Source organism: Morone saxatilis, unplaced genomic scaffold (genome assembly GCF_004916995.1).
Source record: "Morone saxatilis isolate NCDOM2014 unplaced genomic scaffold, NCSU_SB_2.0 Contig16, whole genome shotgun sequence".
Lineage (NCBI taxonomy): Eukaryota > Metazoa > Chordata > Actinopteri > Moronidae > Morone > Morone saxatilis.
In genome coordinates, this window is record NW_023339718.1 from 15,478,047 (window position 1) to 15,494,641 (window position 16,595).

Genomic DNA, 16,595 nt, shown 5'->3' on the forward strand with positions numbered 1-16,595 from the left:
CTCCACTGTAAGTGGAAACATGATCCTGTCTATGGCATGTGGGACCTGTAAGGACTCTAATTTGTTGTTACTGATGTGCTTGTAATAAATTAGGTTAAACGTATGTTACAGTTCTAGCTCTGTTTACTTTCATATTTGTGGTCACATGGCATGCATTTGCTAATATGTGCAAAATTGATTTAACTTATCAAACCAGTAATAATTTAATTGAACATTATTAACACTAACAAGTTTGTGTATGTAATAATAAACTTTTACTATTTACAAAACAAAAGTTACAAAGTGCTTTGCACGGTTAAACTAGAATTAACGGAATTTAAATAATACAAAAATAAACAACAATAATATAAGATGACAAAATTATAATAAAACCTCTTTTCTTTATTTTCTTATAACCTAAAATATTTACTGTACACGTCTGTAAGTACGTGTAAGTAAACTTTCTTCTGTTAGTCGACCGTACGAGTTTACGCGGAGCACCTGAACGCAGCACGTTAACTTGCATACAACGTTAGATAAGTGGCATCCACGCCGACGAGTGCAGGAGGAGAGGCAGAAGCACAGCCGAGACTGCGGGGACGAATCATCCACATCGCCGAGTCAAACAGAGGAAAACATCCATTAGTTGGACACAGGAACTCATTTTACATCATGGAGCAGAAACAAACCATCAACTTCGGCGCTGGACCCGCAAAACTCCCCCAATCCGTAAGTTCAGACCCTCATGTTGCTTGTGTGACGTTAAAAATCTGAGGGAAAAAAAGCTGTAAAAGACGCGAAAACTGTGTTGCGTAAACTACCAGAGAGAGAAATGTGACTTACATGAAGAGATTTCTGCAGATGCACGCTGCAAACGTGTTTCTCATCTCGACTCTTCTTCATGTGGTTGATTCAAGCAACATTCAAATCATTTTTGCACATTCACGGTGGATCTGCTGGCCCCATTTCCCTCTCACAACGACAGAGAGTGGCAAGCAGTTATGTGGGATAATGAGTGTTGGTTTCAGGGCTGCTGTCGGCTTGGCGTTTGTCAGCAGCTCCACCAGGCTGTAAACGGTGTGTTGAGTTGCATCAGCCTTCATTCATTCATGTGGAAACCTGCTCCTTTGTGCTCCAATGGCAGCAGCAGATACAGCCTCTAGATGGCAGAAAAAAGACCTTCTCAGAAAAATAAATCACAGCTTTTATGGTCAGAAAAAATCTGTTTTAATAGTTAAAAAGAGCAGTCCCAGTGTTAGACTGCTGCTAAATTCAGTTGCATTCAGGTTTTAAAAGGATTCTGATTCATTTGTGTTTTTGGTCCTTTGCACAAAACTTGCAACTAGCAAAACTAAATGTATATTTGTGCTGCTGAGGTTTTGTACATTCTCTTTTTACCACCATTAATCAAATGTTACACATCTCTAAAGAAATCCAATTAAAACCTGAATAATCTTATTCTGGATAAAACAGAATCCAGATAAAGAGCACAATGCGTGGTATCACATCAGCCTCAGTAGTTTGGACTGTCATTATTTCTGATGCTGTTTGCAGTCTGTGAAGAAATACTTTTATTTGTTCCAGGTGCTGCTTCAGGCACAGAAGGAACTCCTCGACTACAGCGGCACTGGCATCAGTGTTCTCGGTGAGTAGAACTACAGATAGAAATATTAGGATTTGGTTCATCGAGATGAGCAGTGGGTAGGGCTAGATCTTCAGTCAGGTGCTATTATACAAGTGTAGAAGAAGAAGATGCAACAAGCGAGCGCCAGTCAAACCTTAAATGGTGGAAAAAATTTAGAAATACAGAATATTTGTTTGTTTCATACACTGATTTGGGGAAGGTTACAGTCTCTTTCACTAAGGTTTCTTTAATGCACAGATAATAGCTGATTCCTGCTTCCTCACTCTGTTGCTGAATGATTCATAACATCGATTTTGCTAAAAGGTGAGTCACTGACAATGAGATCTAATTGTTTTTGATTCTGTTCAAACCAGAGATGAGTCACCGATCATCAGACTTCAACAAAATCATCAACAAAACAGAGATTCTCCTGCGAGAGTTGCTGTAAGTTTCTTTTTGTTGTTTTTCAACTGTATTATCCTCCATCTTTACTCCTCTTTCTGTAAAGAAAGGAACAGTGGTGCTGCAGTACAGTATGACTCTGCACGCTTGCAAACTAGGCTGTTAATTCATATTATCTTGCCTGTTTCAGCTTAAAATGTACAATATGTATTCTACTTGGAAACAGATAACACAACCGTACCCAGTAATTCTGGGGTGACTTTTTATATTTTATCTTAAGTTTTAACATTATACCACATATCATGGGAAACTTGCATAAAACCTGCATACCCAGAAATACGGAAGAACAGAGTAAAACATGATTAATTGACAAGTAGAATTATAGGAATAATAATATTGCAACATCAATAACCTGTACTTTTTCTCCTTTTGTTAACATCGTCTGTGTGTCCTCAGGCTCTCTTGTGACGGGCCGAATGCCAAAAAGGTTTAGGGTTAGGCTGTGCAAAGGTAGTGTTTGTCAGTCTAGTAGGTGTGTTTCTCCTACTCCCCAAAATACCACAAATAACTACAAATTTAAACAAAATGTACATTGTATTATTCTTTTATAAATTATTAAAAAGATTTCTTTCATGCTAACAGCAAAGGTTGCTTTTCCCCCTCACAATTGATCAAAATGGAGCAGAAATTGTGAGCTGTGAGTTAAGAAATCCCATCTGTAATCTAAGAAAAACTGATAATGATTGTAATGCATCACAAGGTTGATGGCACACAAACTGGTGGAACCAGATGCGTCAGTTTTAAAAGTTTTAGTTTTAACATACAACCACAGTATCAAACACCGATGTACTGTGTCTGTTGTAAATATTCTGCAAGCTGTGTCTCTGCTCGCTAAGGATCAGTGTAAAGAGGTAATATCAGTGTAAGGTCTGTCTGCACATTGATGAATACAATGATTTTTGTCTTCACAGAAACATCCCAGACAACTATAAGGTGATGTTTCTGCAGGGCGGCGGGTCTGGACAGTTCAGCGCTGTTCCCCTCAACCTGATTGGCCTCAAAGAGGATGGGTGTGCCGATTACCTCGTGACCGGCACATGGTCAGCAAAAGCAGCAAAAGAAGCAGAGAAATACGGCAAAGTCAACATTGTCCACCCGAAGCTGGATTGTTACACGAGTAAGTCTGTGTGCATGGGGAAATGTCTTAATGCTGTTTGTGTGAATATAGAGGCGGTATAAAAATCGTCATCTTCACTTGCTCTAAAATAAACAAAGAAAAAAAAAAACTGCCACCATCATAATTTTCTAACAGAATGCATGTTTTCAATTGCATTTAATCGCATCAAAAACCAGTTTCAGCTCTTATGAGTTGGTCATTGACATTCACGCTGCATTAGGATGGTCCCTCTGAAAAGTCTGGCTGTGTGTTCAGGCTGTTGCATAATAAACAATAGAGCCGACTACCAATGAAAGACTCTGGTATGCGAGCAGCCTTTTCCACATGGTTGTGTCTGATAGGGGGTTTCTGTAAGGTGTTTTTAGGCAGTTTTTCTTCACAGTCGGCCATCACCGGAAAGAGAAGTAATGTATATACACAGTTTTTAGCAATGTGGCTCTACTGATTGCAATGTCAGGCCACCACTTTGGTCCAGATTGAGATATTTTAACTGTGTTAATTGGCATGAGATTGAAGACATTCATGGTCCCTGCAGGATGAATTGCTCTGTTTTTGGAGATCCTGTAGTACCACTGAAAAGGTTGACATTAAGTGGAATGTCTTGACAATTATTTGATTATTTTAAATTTCCTACAGATATCTTTGATGCCCAGAGGATGAATCCTGTCTCAGCTGTTCTTTGTGTTAATAGCTAATTAGCAAACGTTAAACTAAACTATGCTGAACTAAGATTGCACAGAACATGTTAAGCACTATACCTGCTAAATGTCAGTCTCACAGAGCCACCAGCATGGCTGCAGACTCTTGAGTCTGGTTTAACTATGTTTTATTGTTGCTCCCTCCAGAAATCCCAGACTCCAGCAGCTGGACCCTGAACCCCTCAGCCTCCTACGTGTACTACTGCTGCAATGAGACGGTCCACGGCGTGGAATACAACTTCATACCTGAAACAAATGGGGTGGTCCTTGTCAGCGACATGTCCTCCAACTTCCTGTCACGACCTGTGGATGTTTCGAAGGTGAGGACAAGAAAGATACAACAGCGCCCATGTAAAAGCAATGACAAGACAGAAGAAATACTGATGCTAAAAGTGTATATATGTGTGTGTATGTATGTATGTATGCGTGTGTGTGTATGTATATGTATATATGTATATGTATGTATATATATATATATATATATAATGTGTATATATATGATCAAATAATTAAAGTAATGATAAGATAAAGTAATAAGATATTAGGAAGATTCAATTATACAAAATCACAGAACAATAAAAGAATAAGACAAAGGAAGACCTCTTAGTAACATTGTTAGCATCCTGAGATGCTGAATGTTACATGCTAAACAGCATGTTAACATCATGTAGGGCTTACCTGTTTGTATGTTTAACACAACAATGTTAAAAGAGTTGCATGCTGAGATTTATATTTTAGCTCTAAGAGTTGAGCATTAGTACAAATGAGCCTGACCAAGTAGATACAGCGTAGGGCTTAGACTGACTAAAATGAAGCCAAGTCTATAGAGCTGAGCCTGAGATGTCCTGAAATTGCCACCATATAGAGATTAAACCTGTTTAACTCTGCCTTCTTTATTTTATTGTGTCCTCTTGCATTGTGTAGTTTGGTCTGATTTTTGCCGGGGCCCAGAAGAATGTGGGCTGTGCCGGGGTAACTGTGGTCATTGTGCGGGAGGACTTGTTAGGCCACGCTCTGAAAGAGTGTCCCATTGTCCTGGACTACAAGGTGCAGGCTGAAATGAACTCCCTCTACAACACACCGCCATGTTTCAGGTACCGAATGAGCTGTTTTTACCATTAGACACACTTTCCTACACATGATTGATGATTATCATTGCAGCTGGTTAGCTTAGCTTAGCATAAAAACTGGAAACAGCTTGCCTGTCTCTAAAGCACATTATATGTTGTTCTGTGTAAAAACTGAAGTGTAAAAAGACACATGGTGGTTTTCCTTCTTCACATTTAGTTTTTTGGAACTAAACAAACAAGATATACCATTTTAAATGGTAAGAAATAACCATTGGACAGAGCCAGGCTAGCTGTTTCCCTCTGTTTCCAGGCTTTATTGTATGCTAAGCTAAGCTAATAGTCTGCTATAGCCTTATATGTACCATGAGGACATGAGAATGGTATCAATTTTCTCATCTAATTCTAAGAAACAATTTCCCAAAATATCACACTATTCCTTTAAGGATATTTAAAAACATTTCACAATCATCATGTTAAAAAAATGATAACTTAATTTTGATTTAAGAAAGAAAAGGGAAACACAAACATTAGTAACAGTATTTTTTTTTTACCACTCTGATTGTGTGTGTGTGACCGTTTTGTTGGTCCAGCATCTACATCATGGGTCTGGTTCTGGAGTGGATTAAGAACAATGGCGGCAGCGCTGCCATGGAGACACTCAACAAACAGAAGTCCTCCATGATTTATGACATCATCAACTCTTCTAACGGTTTCTATGTGTAAGTATCAATTAGTAACATCGGTAACAACTGTGATTACCCTACTACTTCATACCAAAATGGCTGCTGTGAAAATGTCTATGAAGTCAAAAATTCAAATTGAAACTATTGCTGTGTCCACCTGTCCAGGTGCCCCGTAGACGAGGGTTGTCGAAGCCGCATGAATGTACCGTTTCGTGTGGGGAAGAAAGAGGGAGATGAAGCCTTGGAAAAGAAGTTTTTGGAGGGCGCATCCAAACGTGGAATGATATCACTGAAAGGACACAGGTAAGCACGTACCTCCTGTTTATAATTATTGCTACCTACTTACTCCTGAATTCTTATAGAAGTACGTTAATGTTAAGTTACACTTAAACACCAGCAGTTGGATGTTTTTCATGCCACTTGACCTCAAACATGACTCTGTCTCCCCCTGCAGGTCAGTTGGAGGGATTCGTGCCTCTCTGTACAACGCTGTAACACTGGAGGACGCTGAAGCCCTGGCTGCCTATATGAAAGAATTCCAGAAAGAGCACCAATAAGACGGGTCACACTTCAAGTCAGCTGACGTCTCTTAGTGGCTTTCATTACTTCAGTACGGTTTAAAAAACCCTCTGGTATACCTCTAGTTGAGATCCATGTTGGATCTGGAAGGTGCACCTTTAGACACATGTTTTGTAACACCCACTGTTCCTAATAAGCTTTAACCACTACTGTTGCCAGTGATGTCTTAATTACATCTGTATTACATAGAATTACTATTTTAATGAACTTGTTGACTAACAGTGCTTTGATGTACATACTGTAGGCGATTCTTGTTACTCGTTCAACATATATTTACATTCCAGTAAATTTAACTTGGCAATACTTACACGTTTTGCAGTGTCATTCCTCGTCTTGAGTGCTGTTCTACGATGTACCACATTTTGTAATTTCAAACATTTATCCCAGCCGGTATCAGTGAGTAATAATTTCTCTCTTCTGTAAACAGAGAAGCTGTGCTAAACAACAAAACTTTCCATTAAATGAGGAGTTTTGTTAAGAATATTAACTTTACAGATATTTTTGTCAAAAACCGACTCATTGTTGTATAAATTCACCCTCACCGATCTTATTGGCTGTGGTTACATTGGTAAATACACCCTTAAAAGTTCACCAAACTTAAGAAAAACATGTTTTCTTACTTCTCTTTGGTTGTATTTAGCCATGTTTAATCTATATGCTCAGTTTTGTTCGGGCTTGAATGAAACATGTTGTAGGAGCTTGCAACAACAAAACAAACCTCGCTGACCATAATTATACAAAATATCACATCTGCTCACAAGGTTATGTCAATAGGAAAAATCATGTATTTCTGGAGATAGTGATAAAACGTAATTGCACTGGGCAAATAAAGTAAGTAAGCCAAACCTCTACAAAAAAATTGGTAACACAAAGTCAAAGTTACTTGTTTTACTAGTTGGAACGCTACATCAGAGAAACTTCGAGGACCGTGAACAAGAAACTGAACACCAGCAACAAACATCAGCTGTCAGTGAACACCAACAAAACTGGTCAAAACATCGACTGGGAAGGGATCAAGGAATGTGATCTGTGCCATAAATATACACCTGTTATCATGTATACAAGTGTAACAGCACACTTTTGACCACATGCTGTGTGTGTGTAGTGCAACAGGCATTCAACAAGAGAGGGCAGTGAGAACCATATTTTTAACCTGGTGTTTCTCTTAAATAAAAATATGTAGCACATCTACTTTAAAAGCACAGTTAGTCTTTTGCCTGTGAGGTTAAGCATTCACCTCCTACTACTCCATTGCCCGCTGACAGCAGAAACAGCTCAGTATGTAGGAGTGAACAGGTCTACATAATATCAGCAGGGCAGCAGGATGGCTTCATGGTGAGAAAGACCGTCTTCCATCTTGATGTCCAGAGGCCAGTTCCCTGCTGCATTCACCTCGTGAGGCAGCAAGACACTGCAGCCGTACCAGCTCCAGGAGCACTGAGGGTATCTGACCCTGACCTTTCACCTCCCTCGAAGGGAAGCAATAGAGGAAAACCATTACAGCGATCAATGACTATAAATAATTTTTTTTTTTTTCCTGTAGGTTTGCCTTACAATGACCAAAACTATTTTCTGAAAAGAAACTGTCTATTGTGAGGGGATTGTGTGAGCTGGGGTGAGTGTGTGTGAGCTTTATTTATTCACCGACTTACCAATGTTATGAATAAGAGCAGGCTAACTAAAAACAAAGTTGATTAAAACATGTTAAACATTGAGAGGCGTTGCATGTTCCCATGTCTTTTCACCTTCAAGTTCATATGTTGGAAGAAAACCGGAAGTTAGTAAGTGGGAAACATGTTTCACAGTACGGTTCAATTCTATCTCTCATAGAGGCTCAGTGGGCTTGTCCTGTTTAAGTAAGGATTTTGTCCTCTCCTTCCACTGGTACTTTTGTTTGTGTTTATCTGTACAGAAGGTAGAGATATAGGATGATGTTACATAAATCAAAGAGGTCATAAAGAAGACATTTTATGGTGGCCGGGTCCATCAACCAGATTGTTTGTATAGGTATATATTCAAAATGCATGCAAGTTGTTGTCTGTTTTAACTGCACATAGCCTATAGCAGCAATTTATCCGAAAAAAATATAATAACAATAAATAAACATTATAGTTTTTGTTTATAGAGCAAAACCCAGGTTACAAAGTGTTTCACACAAGGCAGACAATAAAAGTCACAACTGTCACAAAAGTAAGCTCTATATAAGCTTTCAAATTAAAAAAAGAATACTGACATATAAAAACCAATAAGATGCCTAAATATTTAGTCTTAGCCACGTGTGCTAACAACATTGAGCCCAAAATGAAACTAGATGTTTTTACTCCAAATGACCTCTAGGTGGAAGTGTTCATTAAGAAACTTGAGGGGTCTGACTCCTTTCAAAATGCAGCCTGGTGTTGCCCACCCTGTTCAATGAGGCTTTATTGAAATGATACTTTGATGAAATCATGTTGCCAAAGCTGACATAAAATGATTGAAAGCATATGGTAAATAATATATAATAAAAGAAAAATACATGTCCAATAATAGATAATGAGGTCAACAATGCACAAAAACAATGAACAAAACATAGATTTAAACAACTAATAACCCAAAGAAAGACAGGAAATTAACTGTATTTTATTCTCACTCTCATGCCTGCCTGCATGCACACACAAATACACACATCCACACACATAAATACGCACACACTGATTTGTGTGGCTTCTTCTGATAAGGTCAACTCACCACCACAGGCGAAGGGTCCTCAACTAAAGAACAAAATCAGTAATACACATCTCTGCTTCATAATGCTTTGAAAGAAAAACATGCTCCAAATGTTTAGAGCTCAGCATAATTGCATTTCACTTTCCATCAATCCGTAGCATTTATTCCACTGAAAATATATCCATTTTAGAGACAGAAAAGCATGTTGTTTACATGATATAATTCACTTTCCAGAAGCTGGACATTTTATGTGATCAACAGGAGTAACTCCCCTCCAGATGACATCCTGGTGTAGACATGTGTAAAAAGGCTATTAGTCTAGAGTGGGCATGATGTTAATAGAACATGAGATGCACCGTTTTGTCAGTGCTCTTATCTTTCATGCTTTACAACTCTATCACTGCATGAATGGTTGAATGGGTGGAATGAGTGGGAATTGAACTTATAACCTGGTAGCCTCTCGAAATGTTTTCATGCTTAGCATCTGTATTGTGTTGCAGCCAACCTTTGTAGGAGAAAAATCCTTTATGTGATATTTGTAATTAACTTCTTTTTTTCCTCATAAATTTAATATACCTCTTGAAAATGCAAAATATAGAGAGTGATCATGAAGTGTAACCTCGGAAACTGACTCTTTTTGAGTCAGTCGACTAGCTATTTTTCTTACTTTCATTTTGAAATGTAATGAAACACAAGGTAAAGTTGATCCAGGAGTTATTATTTTATATAACATCCCAGATGATTCTTTCCAAAAAGTAATTTTGGCTGTTAGCAAATATCAATACCAAGAGCAGGGGAGAAAGTCTGAATGCTGGTGTTGACTGTGGATCCCCAGGGTGGGAGATGTTGGACCTGCTGCGAAGGTTTGTGTGCTGAAAGGTAAAAATGTTCTGCCAGACAAGAGTGAGGTATTGCTTTAGGCCAGATGAGTTTTGTGTCGACGCAGCCTCATCGTTGTCTTTACATTTACATCGGCAGCCTTCTAAAGGTCAAGTAACAGCTTCAGCAGTGACCTTGAAAGCCTTGATGCTCCCATCAGCTGCAGGGTCGTTGGCATCATTTAGTCTGGTCTTCAATGAACCTCCTATTGGAGCCATCATCAACCATCCTCATTGTAAGACTCTCTGCATATTCAACAACTGCCTCTCTACAGATGCTAACATGCGCACAGTGACAACATGTTGATTTTTACCAGTGTTTACTATGTTCATCATCTTACAAAGTACAGCTGAGGCTGATGGGAAGAGGATTCATTTAGCTGGTATAAACCAAAGTATCGGACACATTTTGACCTTATGATGGCGCTAGATGGGAAGTCAGGATCACCTTTACCAAAGTGACTACAATTAATCCTGAGGGGAACATCAATTTCTGTACAACAAATGTATAGAAACCCACCCAACATTTAGACTCAAAGCCATTCTCTGGACACCACAAATGTCTGTATACAATTTTACAGCAATCCATCCTATAGTTGAAATATTTCACCCTGAACCCTTGGACTGGCGGACCAACATAGAGCCAGAGTGCTAACAGGGCTAAAAATGTGCTCAGATGTAAATTTGAGAAACAACAAAAGAGAAAAGACTAAGTTGTAAGTGATTCAGGATTCTAGAAACCATGAGGAAAGGGAGGATAAACAAAGTACAAGTACTGCTGATTTAGCTCAGAAAGAGAAACCTGGGACTCTTACGCGAGCCTCCGGTGATAAATCTGAAAGTCCATGTGGTTGGGTGGGGACCTCCAGGCTGAAGTACAATAAGATCCACTGTTGCCTGAGGCAAGTGAGGTACAATGATAGAAAAAGGATTAGTGTGAGGTCGTTCCTCTCAATATCTCTGTTTCCATATCACAAGGTCTGTTTTAGGAATGAAAAACTGAACAGGTCTCTTATTGCAAGCCAAGAGACCACTGAACTAAAACTAGAGAAAAGACTGGAACAAATCAGGAGATGGAAATACAAGAAGGGATGGTAAGAAAAAAAAAAACATCCCTCTGACAAGCACAGATTTAAGATTGCTAATTAAAAGTGTTGATGATGAAGCTGTAGAACTTTTTAAAAAATCAGCTGCTTTGGGCTACATCGGCCACTGGAGGGCACAATAATTGATAGCAGTCATGCATTAATTGGAACAAGCCTGTCAACAATTTGTGCATGTTTGCAAGTGCATGACTGTGTTGAACAAACCTTGCTGTTTGTGCTTGTGGCTGTGAAATGGACTGTGCAGTGTCAGTTTATGGCAGTCAAGAAATAAAGGAAAAAAAGACTGGGGAAAGAATCCTTGTTAGAATAAATTAAATAAATTAAGACAGTTAAATTGGGGCAATCAAAGCAGCTCTTCTATATTTAAAAAAGAGGGATATTTGTGAAGGAGAATAGCATATAGTTTATGCATTGTATTATCAGTCCTTCCAATGGAGATTTTGGTCTTGTGTCTCTATCGTGTGTACAATGACAAATTCTTTATACTCTGCTCTCTGCCTAAATGCAATTTGGATTCCGACAAACTGCCGAACCTCTCAGCAATTTTCCCAAAAATATTGTCCGCGACCCTGCTGCAGATCCACCTCAAAGCAGAAAAAAGGCAAGTGAAAGAAAAGAAGAGGCAGAGGGGCTTTGAAATGTGAGAAGGGTTACAGCAGAGATGGGAGGTTGTGACAGGATTGTGTGGTGATTCTCGTCCTGTCAAGCCCACTAATGTCGAGGTAATGCCACTGGCAGGCTGCAGTAAGACGGTGATAATGAAAAACACCGGGGAAGACAATATCAAATGGCTCCTCTACATCCTACAGTGGAGATTAGTCGACACAAAAGTAGGGTGGCAGAGGCAGAGGAGGCAGAGGCAGGCTTTAGTGCTGCTGATTGAGTCTCTTGTCAAGAGCTCCATGCTTGCAGCATGAAAAGTTACTGTGACTGACATCCTTTATACAGTCTATTTCAGACACACACACACACACATACACACACAGTTTGCATTGCCTCAGGATCTGTTTTCTATAGATACTGTATATACTGTCTGCTCAAAGAAGATCACTTAATTGTGAATTTATCCTTGAACTAGTTTATTCCTGTTCCCTGAAACTGCTCAGCGTGGATTATAGAGCATTTAGTGCACTTTTCTACCCAAAAAGCAAAAAGAATGATTGTGTTTCTCCAAAACAGTTTCCACACTGTATATAGTAGCTCCACAGAAAAATACGAAAGAGTTTTAAAGGTACCATATGTAAGATTCTGAAGAGTTTTACGTATTATTTTCATGTATTAATCACTTTTTATTGCCAGTGTCTGAACGAGTTGTAACGTAGCTTAAAAAATTAGACCTTTCCTGACTTTCTTGTTGCCGGTGGACTGATTTCTATGTGAATGACGGATTTTCCAGGAAAATCCAAAGGATGGGATGTTTATGCGTACTCCCGAGTGTCTTTTCACAGTGTGCAACACAGAGTCAAAGTCCAAATTCAAAGCTAATGTGGCTCTGTGGCCTTTTTCATGTTTTATAAATTTAACAACCTATAGTTCGACACTTATGTTTGAGTTGTATATCTTATCTTTTGTCTGCTTATTTTGCTTTGTAATTAGGATTATTTATAGTTTCCATAAATGTATTGTGTTGAATTCTGTGTGTAGTTGTTGTGAATTTGTTCAGGCCACAGTCCTCAGTGAAATGGGGCACACCTGTGCAGGTAATGAAGGGGATGGAGCCAAGGAGTAAAAAGGCATGAAGAAAAGAGAAGAGGAGAGAGAAGCAAGCAACAGGACCAGAAACAGGTCGGCGGCAAGGTCCCGGGAGTGGGGGTGACGACGCATGTGAGGAGCGGAGCAGCCTTACGCCTGCTGCAGGTGAGGACCATGGGTTATGTGTCAGCTTTTGTTACGGCACTCCAGCAATGTTTTTCGGAAACTTGAGGTGCCTTTTTCAAAACTACCTACTAGTTTCACCCACATCCTCAAACGCCACCCAACTTAACTCCTCTTTCCAGGATAATTAAAATGTTCGCCTGTGCTTTACCCACCATTTTCTAGCAAGTGGAGTGCCTGATCAGTTTTAACATAGATGAGATGGAAGAGTGATGGCTTACTTCTTCTACTTTCATCATCAGTTCTGGAAAAAAACAACACGTTTAATTGTTTTTTACCACTAGCTCGATCCGGCAAGTTACTTGCTAGATTCATAGCCTGACGTGGCATTTTTCTTACAAGCAGGCAATCCTTATTGTTGAGCCCTGCAATTGTCATCATGCTTTTAGACTTCAACTGCAGTTTTGGAGTAGTGCACCCAAAAAATATATTTTTGCACTTGGTTTAGTTTGCCACCACTTAGGTACTGTGTACACTCATGGAATTCCATGTGGTCCATTGTATCAGCATGTATTTTCAATGCCATGGACACTCACCTCCATGTTAAACCAATTTTCTGGGGTACGACTGGGATTCTACTTTTTCTTTTTTAGCCACTCTACCAGCACAGCAATGTTGGTCGCTTGGTCAGTCCACCACTTTGGCTCAGACTGAAAAACCCTATTTCAATTAAGTATTAAATGGATTACCATGAAATTTTGTACAGACTTTTATGGTGACCAGAGGATGAATGACATTGACTTTGGTGAAGATCCTCTATTGCTATCATGTTAACACATTTATTGTTTTGACTGTCTCAACAATTATTAGATGAACATTTAAATTTATGGTATTTTTTGGTTGTTCTGTGGTTTAGGTGAAATCTGCACATTTCATCCCATTTCATGTGAGAAGTCTTGGATGTACTTGCATTTTTTTATGAACATGTTAGCATGCAGACATTAGCATTTAGCTCAAAGCATCATTATGTCTAAGTACAGCCTCCGAGACATTAACATGGATGGGCTGACTCTTATTCTTGTTGGCCTTTCCAAGTAAACTGCCAAACAACAATTTTATCCTCCTCCAAATCTCTCCGTTTATCCTATTACTTAATTTAGTAGTCAAGGAACTCCTTGAAGCCTGCTTCAAACCACATTCATGTAACTTATTGTAGTGGTGATCTAATTCCATGTACTGATAGTACCTATATGTAGTCAATTGGAGCCCGAGTGTAAACATAACCTACATACAGTTTGGTTTTTTTTTTAACATCCATTTATTACCTCTATAATCTCTCTCACACAGGCTCAAGTATTGTTGGTAATTAAGCGCTGTCACGCTCAAAGGTGCACAGTCTCTTCCCAGCCTCTGTTATTACTCAGTGAGCTCATGAAACTAAATGTCCTTTATGCAACAGCCCATTTAAAGGCCACTCTGGTGATTCATGCAAGAAAATGGGGGGGGGGGGGGGGAAGTCTATTTGAATCAGAAAGGGCACACCCTTTGTTTTTTTCGCACCTTTCCTTCCTCGTCCGTCCTTTCCTCATTTAGACCTAAATTGATTTGTCCTTTTCCGTCACTTACTACCTCTTTCTTCCTCTTGTTCATTTTACTCTATGTGTGAAACCCATACATCCCACGCAAATCGTCTCCTTTCCAACACCTTCCTAATTCTATTCTGTTCATCTCTTTCCAGCTTTACGTTTCTGTGGGTGATGCGGTGTCTGTTTCTCTCGTAAACTCATTGCTCCATGAGGCTAATCTTGTTAGCACCAAATGCACCATGTTCCGCTAGCTCCTCTTAATTGCTGTTGTGTTATTAATGAGTGGGGAGCGGGGAAATCACTCTTAATTAGCTTGTCTCATTCGGCAGGCATCTCAAGTGAAGCGGTGGCGACGGCGCTCAGGCACAAACACACTGGGGATAATTAAAGCACTTCACTTGTCGGAGTATTTATCTAAACCAAAGAGCAACAAGCCGTTCCCGCAATTAGCCTTGTCATTCATTAGCAGCAGAGTGCCATTGATTTGAGTGTTACGTTGTCATTTTGCCACCGCTGACACTCATTCATTCAGCCCTGCATATGAGTGTGCTTAACTTATTCATGTGGTAAAGTCGTGGCATGGAATTACTGCACATTTGTTTTTTTTTATGGTTTTGCTGAGTCCCTGACTACGTTTACAAACCAGATTAGTGTGATAAATCAGGTTATAGGAATGCAAGAAACCAGGTAAGGCGTGTATGCACCTATTACTCTAAAACATCATGTTTTCCTTGCTGTTACAGAGAAACATTTCCTGTCCTGGGTTTTGTCATGTAAATGCACACCTGGTTAATGTGAGATGTCCTCCAGCGAAAGAAAAGTATCTGGCCAGAGTGTTTACATGGCCAAATAATTGTGTTTGTCGAACAAATACACCTTTGGTAACCAGGTTTCTCTAAACCCTGAATGGATTAGACTTCATTTGTTGTTCGCCAAAGATTCCTCACGTACAATATCTCTAACATTTTTTATTTTGCACAGTATTTCAAATAAATACATTTCTTAATAACTACTAAAATATCTCTGCCCAGTGAAAGACTATCTTCATGCTTATGTAGATGTTTCCATTGGTGCTTCCAACTCAATCAGCTGAACAAGGGCATCTGTAACTTCAGCCAGCAATCAAATTTAACCACACCCTGTTGGAGCCAATCATCTCATTGTTTTCAAATTATAAAAAAATGTCTCTTTCTCTGCTGTTGTCAGCTATCACTGTAGAAAAGCAAACTTTTTTCTTACTATTTTATGACATTGTATAGGTCTGTTTAATGCCAAACCTCTTGCAAAGGAGAACCAACGGTGGGTGCGAATTGCATGAAAAATGCAAACGCCCCTATCTAGAGCCAGTGTTTTGTTTGTCCCTTCTGGGCTTCTGTAGAAACATGGTGGTTCAACATGGTGAACTCCAAGGAACCCAGCCAACGGCATCTGTACATAAAAACGTCTCATAAGGTAACAATGTATTAGGGTGACTATACACTAATGAAATTAAATTCCATTTCTAACATTAGATCCTCCAAAATGTTACTGGGAGCTTGTAAACTGTGATCAGATGCTGTCTATGTGGGTTTAGTCAGGGTAGAATGAAAATTTTTTTTTTTTATGAATTTAGAATCAGTTCTTTATTTTACAGTAATTTTCAAGTAGTTTCTTGTAAAGAACGATGTAACTTGTCAATAAATCATAGGAATAGGGAGTGTGGTTAATTGGCACTCTTGCAGTTAATTAGTTAAATTAGTTGCTTGTGTGAGTCTTTCACTCAGTGCCCAACAGGTTAGCTGAACATGCAAATTGTTAAATTTGTCTGTATGCAACAATACAGTACAACATTTATGGAGAGCAAAATTACCAATAATAACTTCACAATTCAATTAATTAAAATGTATTCTGGTTTAAATGGAGCAGTTCTTCAATTCCTGTTTTTCCTATGATTAATAGCAAATTACAGAACAAAAATAAAAACAGTCTCTGAAATTATTAGGAAATTACAGATCTGTAAAGTACTGTACCCCAAAGATACAAAGTATTAACAACAATATTTAATAAGTATGAGTATAATTTATTTCTTCTACCCTTTAAAATACCCAATTGTGGCTCCCTTGATCCCCATAGTCTCATCTTCTTCATTTGCACCTACATTTGAATAACAACCAGTAAGTATGTGTACCTAATTCATGAAACAATTACACTGTAAATCTTGTGCTGTATTATAAAGTGTTACCACATTTTTGCTTTTGCCTGAAAATGCATTTTATATTGTCTAACTTTAACTTTATCTCGCAATCTAAGTGT

General features: G+C 38.9%; 1 protein-coding gene across 1 annotated transcript; it reads left to right on the plus strand.

Moving 5' to 3' along the window:
- Positions 1-496: 496 nt before the first annotated feature.
- Positions 497-6,519, plus strand: psat1 (phosphoserine aminotransferase 1). The gene is made up of 9 exons (XM_035658604.1): positions 497-708; positions 1,564-1,624; positions 1,978-2,047; positions 2,977-3,182; positions 4,028-4,200; positions 4,805-4,974; positions 5,541-5,669; positions 5,799-5,936; positions 6,088-6,519. Exons 1-9 carry the CDS (start codon positions 652-654, stop codon positions 6,188-6,190), a joined length of 1,107 nt encoding a protein of 368 aa, XP_035514497.1. The 5' UTR covers positions 497-651; the 3' UTR covers positions 6,191-6,519.
- Positions 6,520-16,595: the final 10,076 nt, after the last annotated feature.

Coding starts and splice junctions, on each gene's coding strand:
- psat1 (XM_035658604.1), top strand. CDS start 652: ATGGAGCAGAAACAAACCATCAACTTCGGCGCTGGACCCGCAAAACTC. Junction 1,625..1,977: donor CACTGGCATCAGTGTTCTCG/GTGAGTAGAACT, acceptor TGTTCAAACCAG/AGATGAGTCACCGATCATCA. Junction 4,975..5,540: donor AACACACCGCCATGTTTCAG/GTACCGAATGAG, acceptor TTGTTGGTCCAG/CATCTACATCATGGGTCTGG.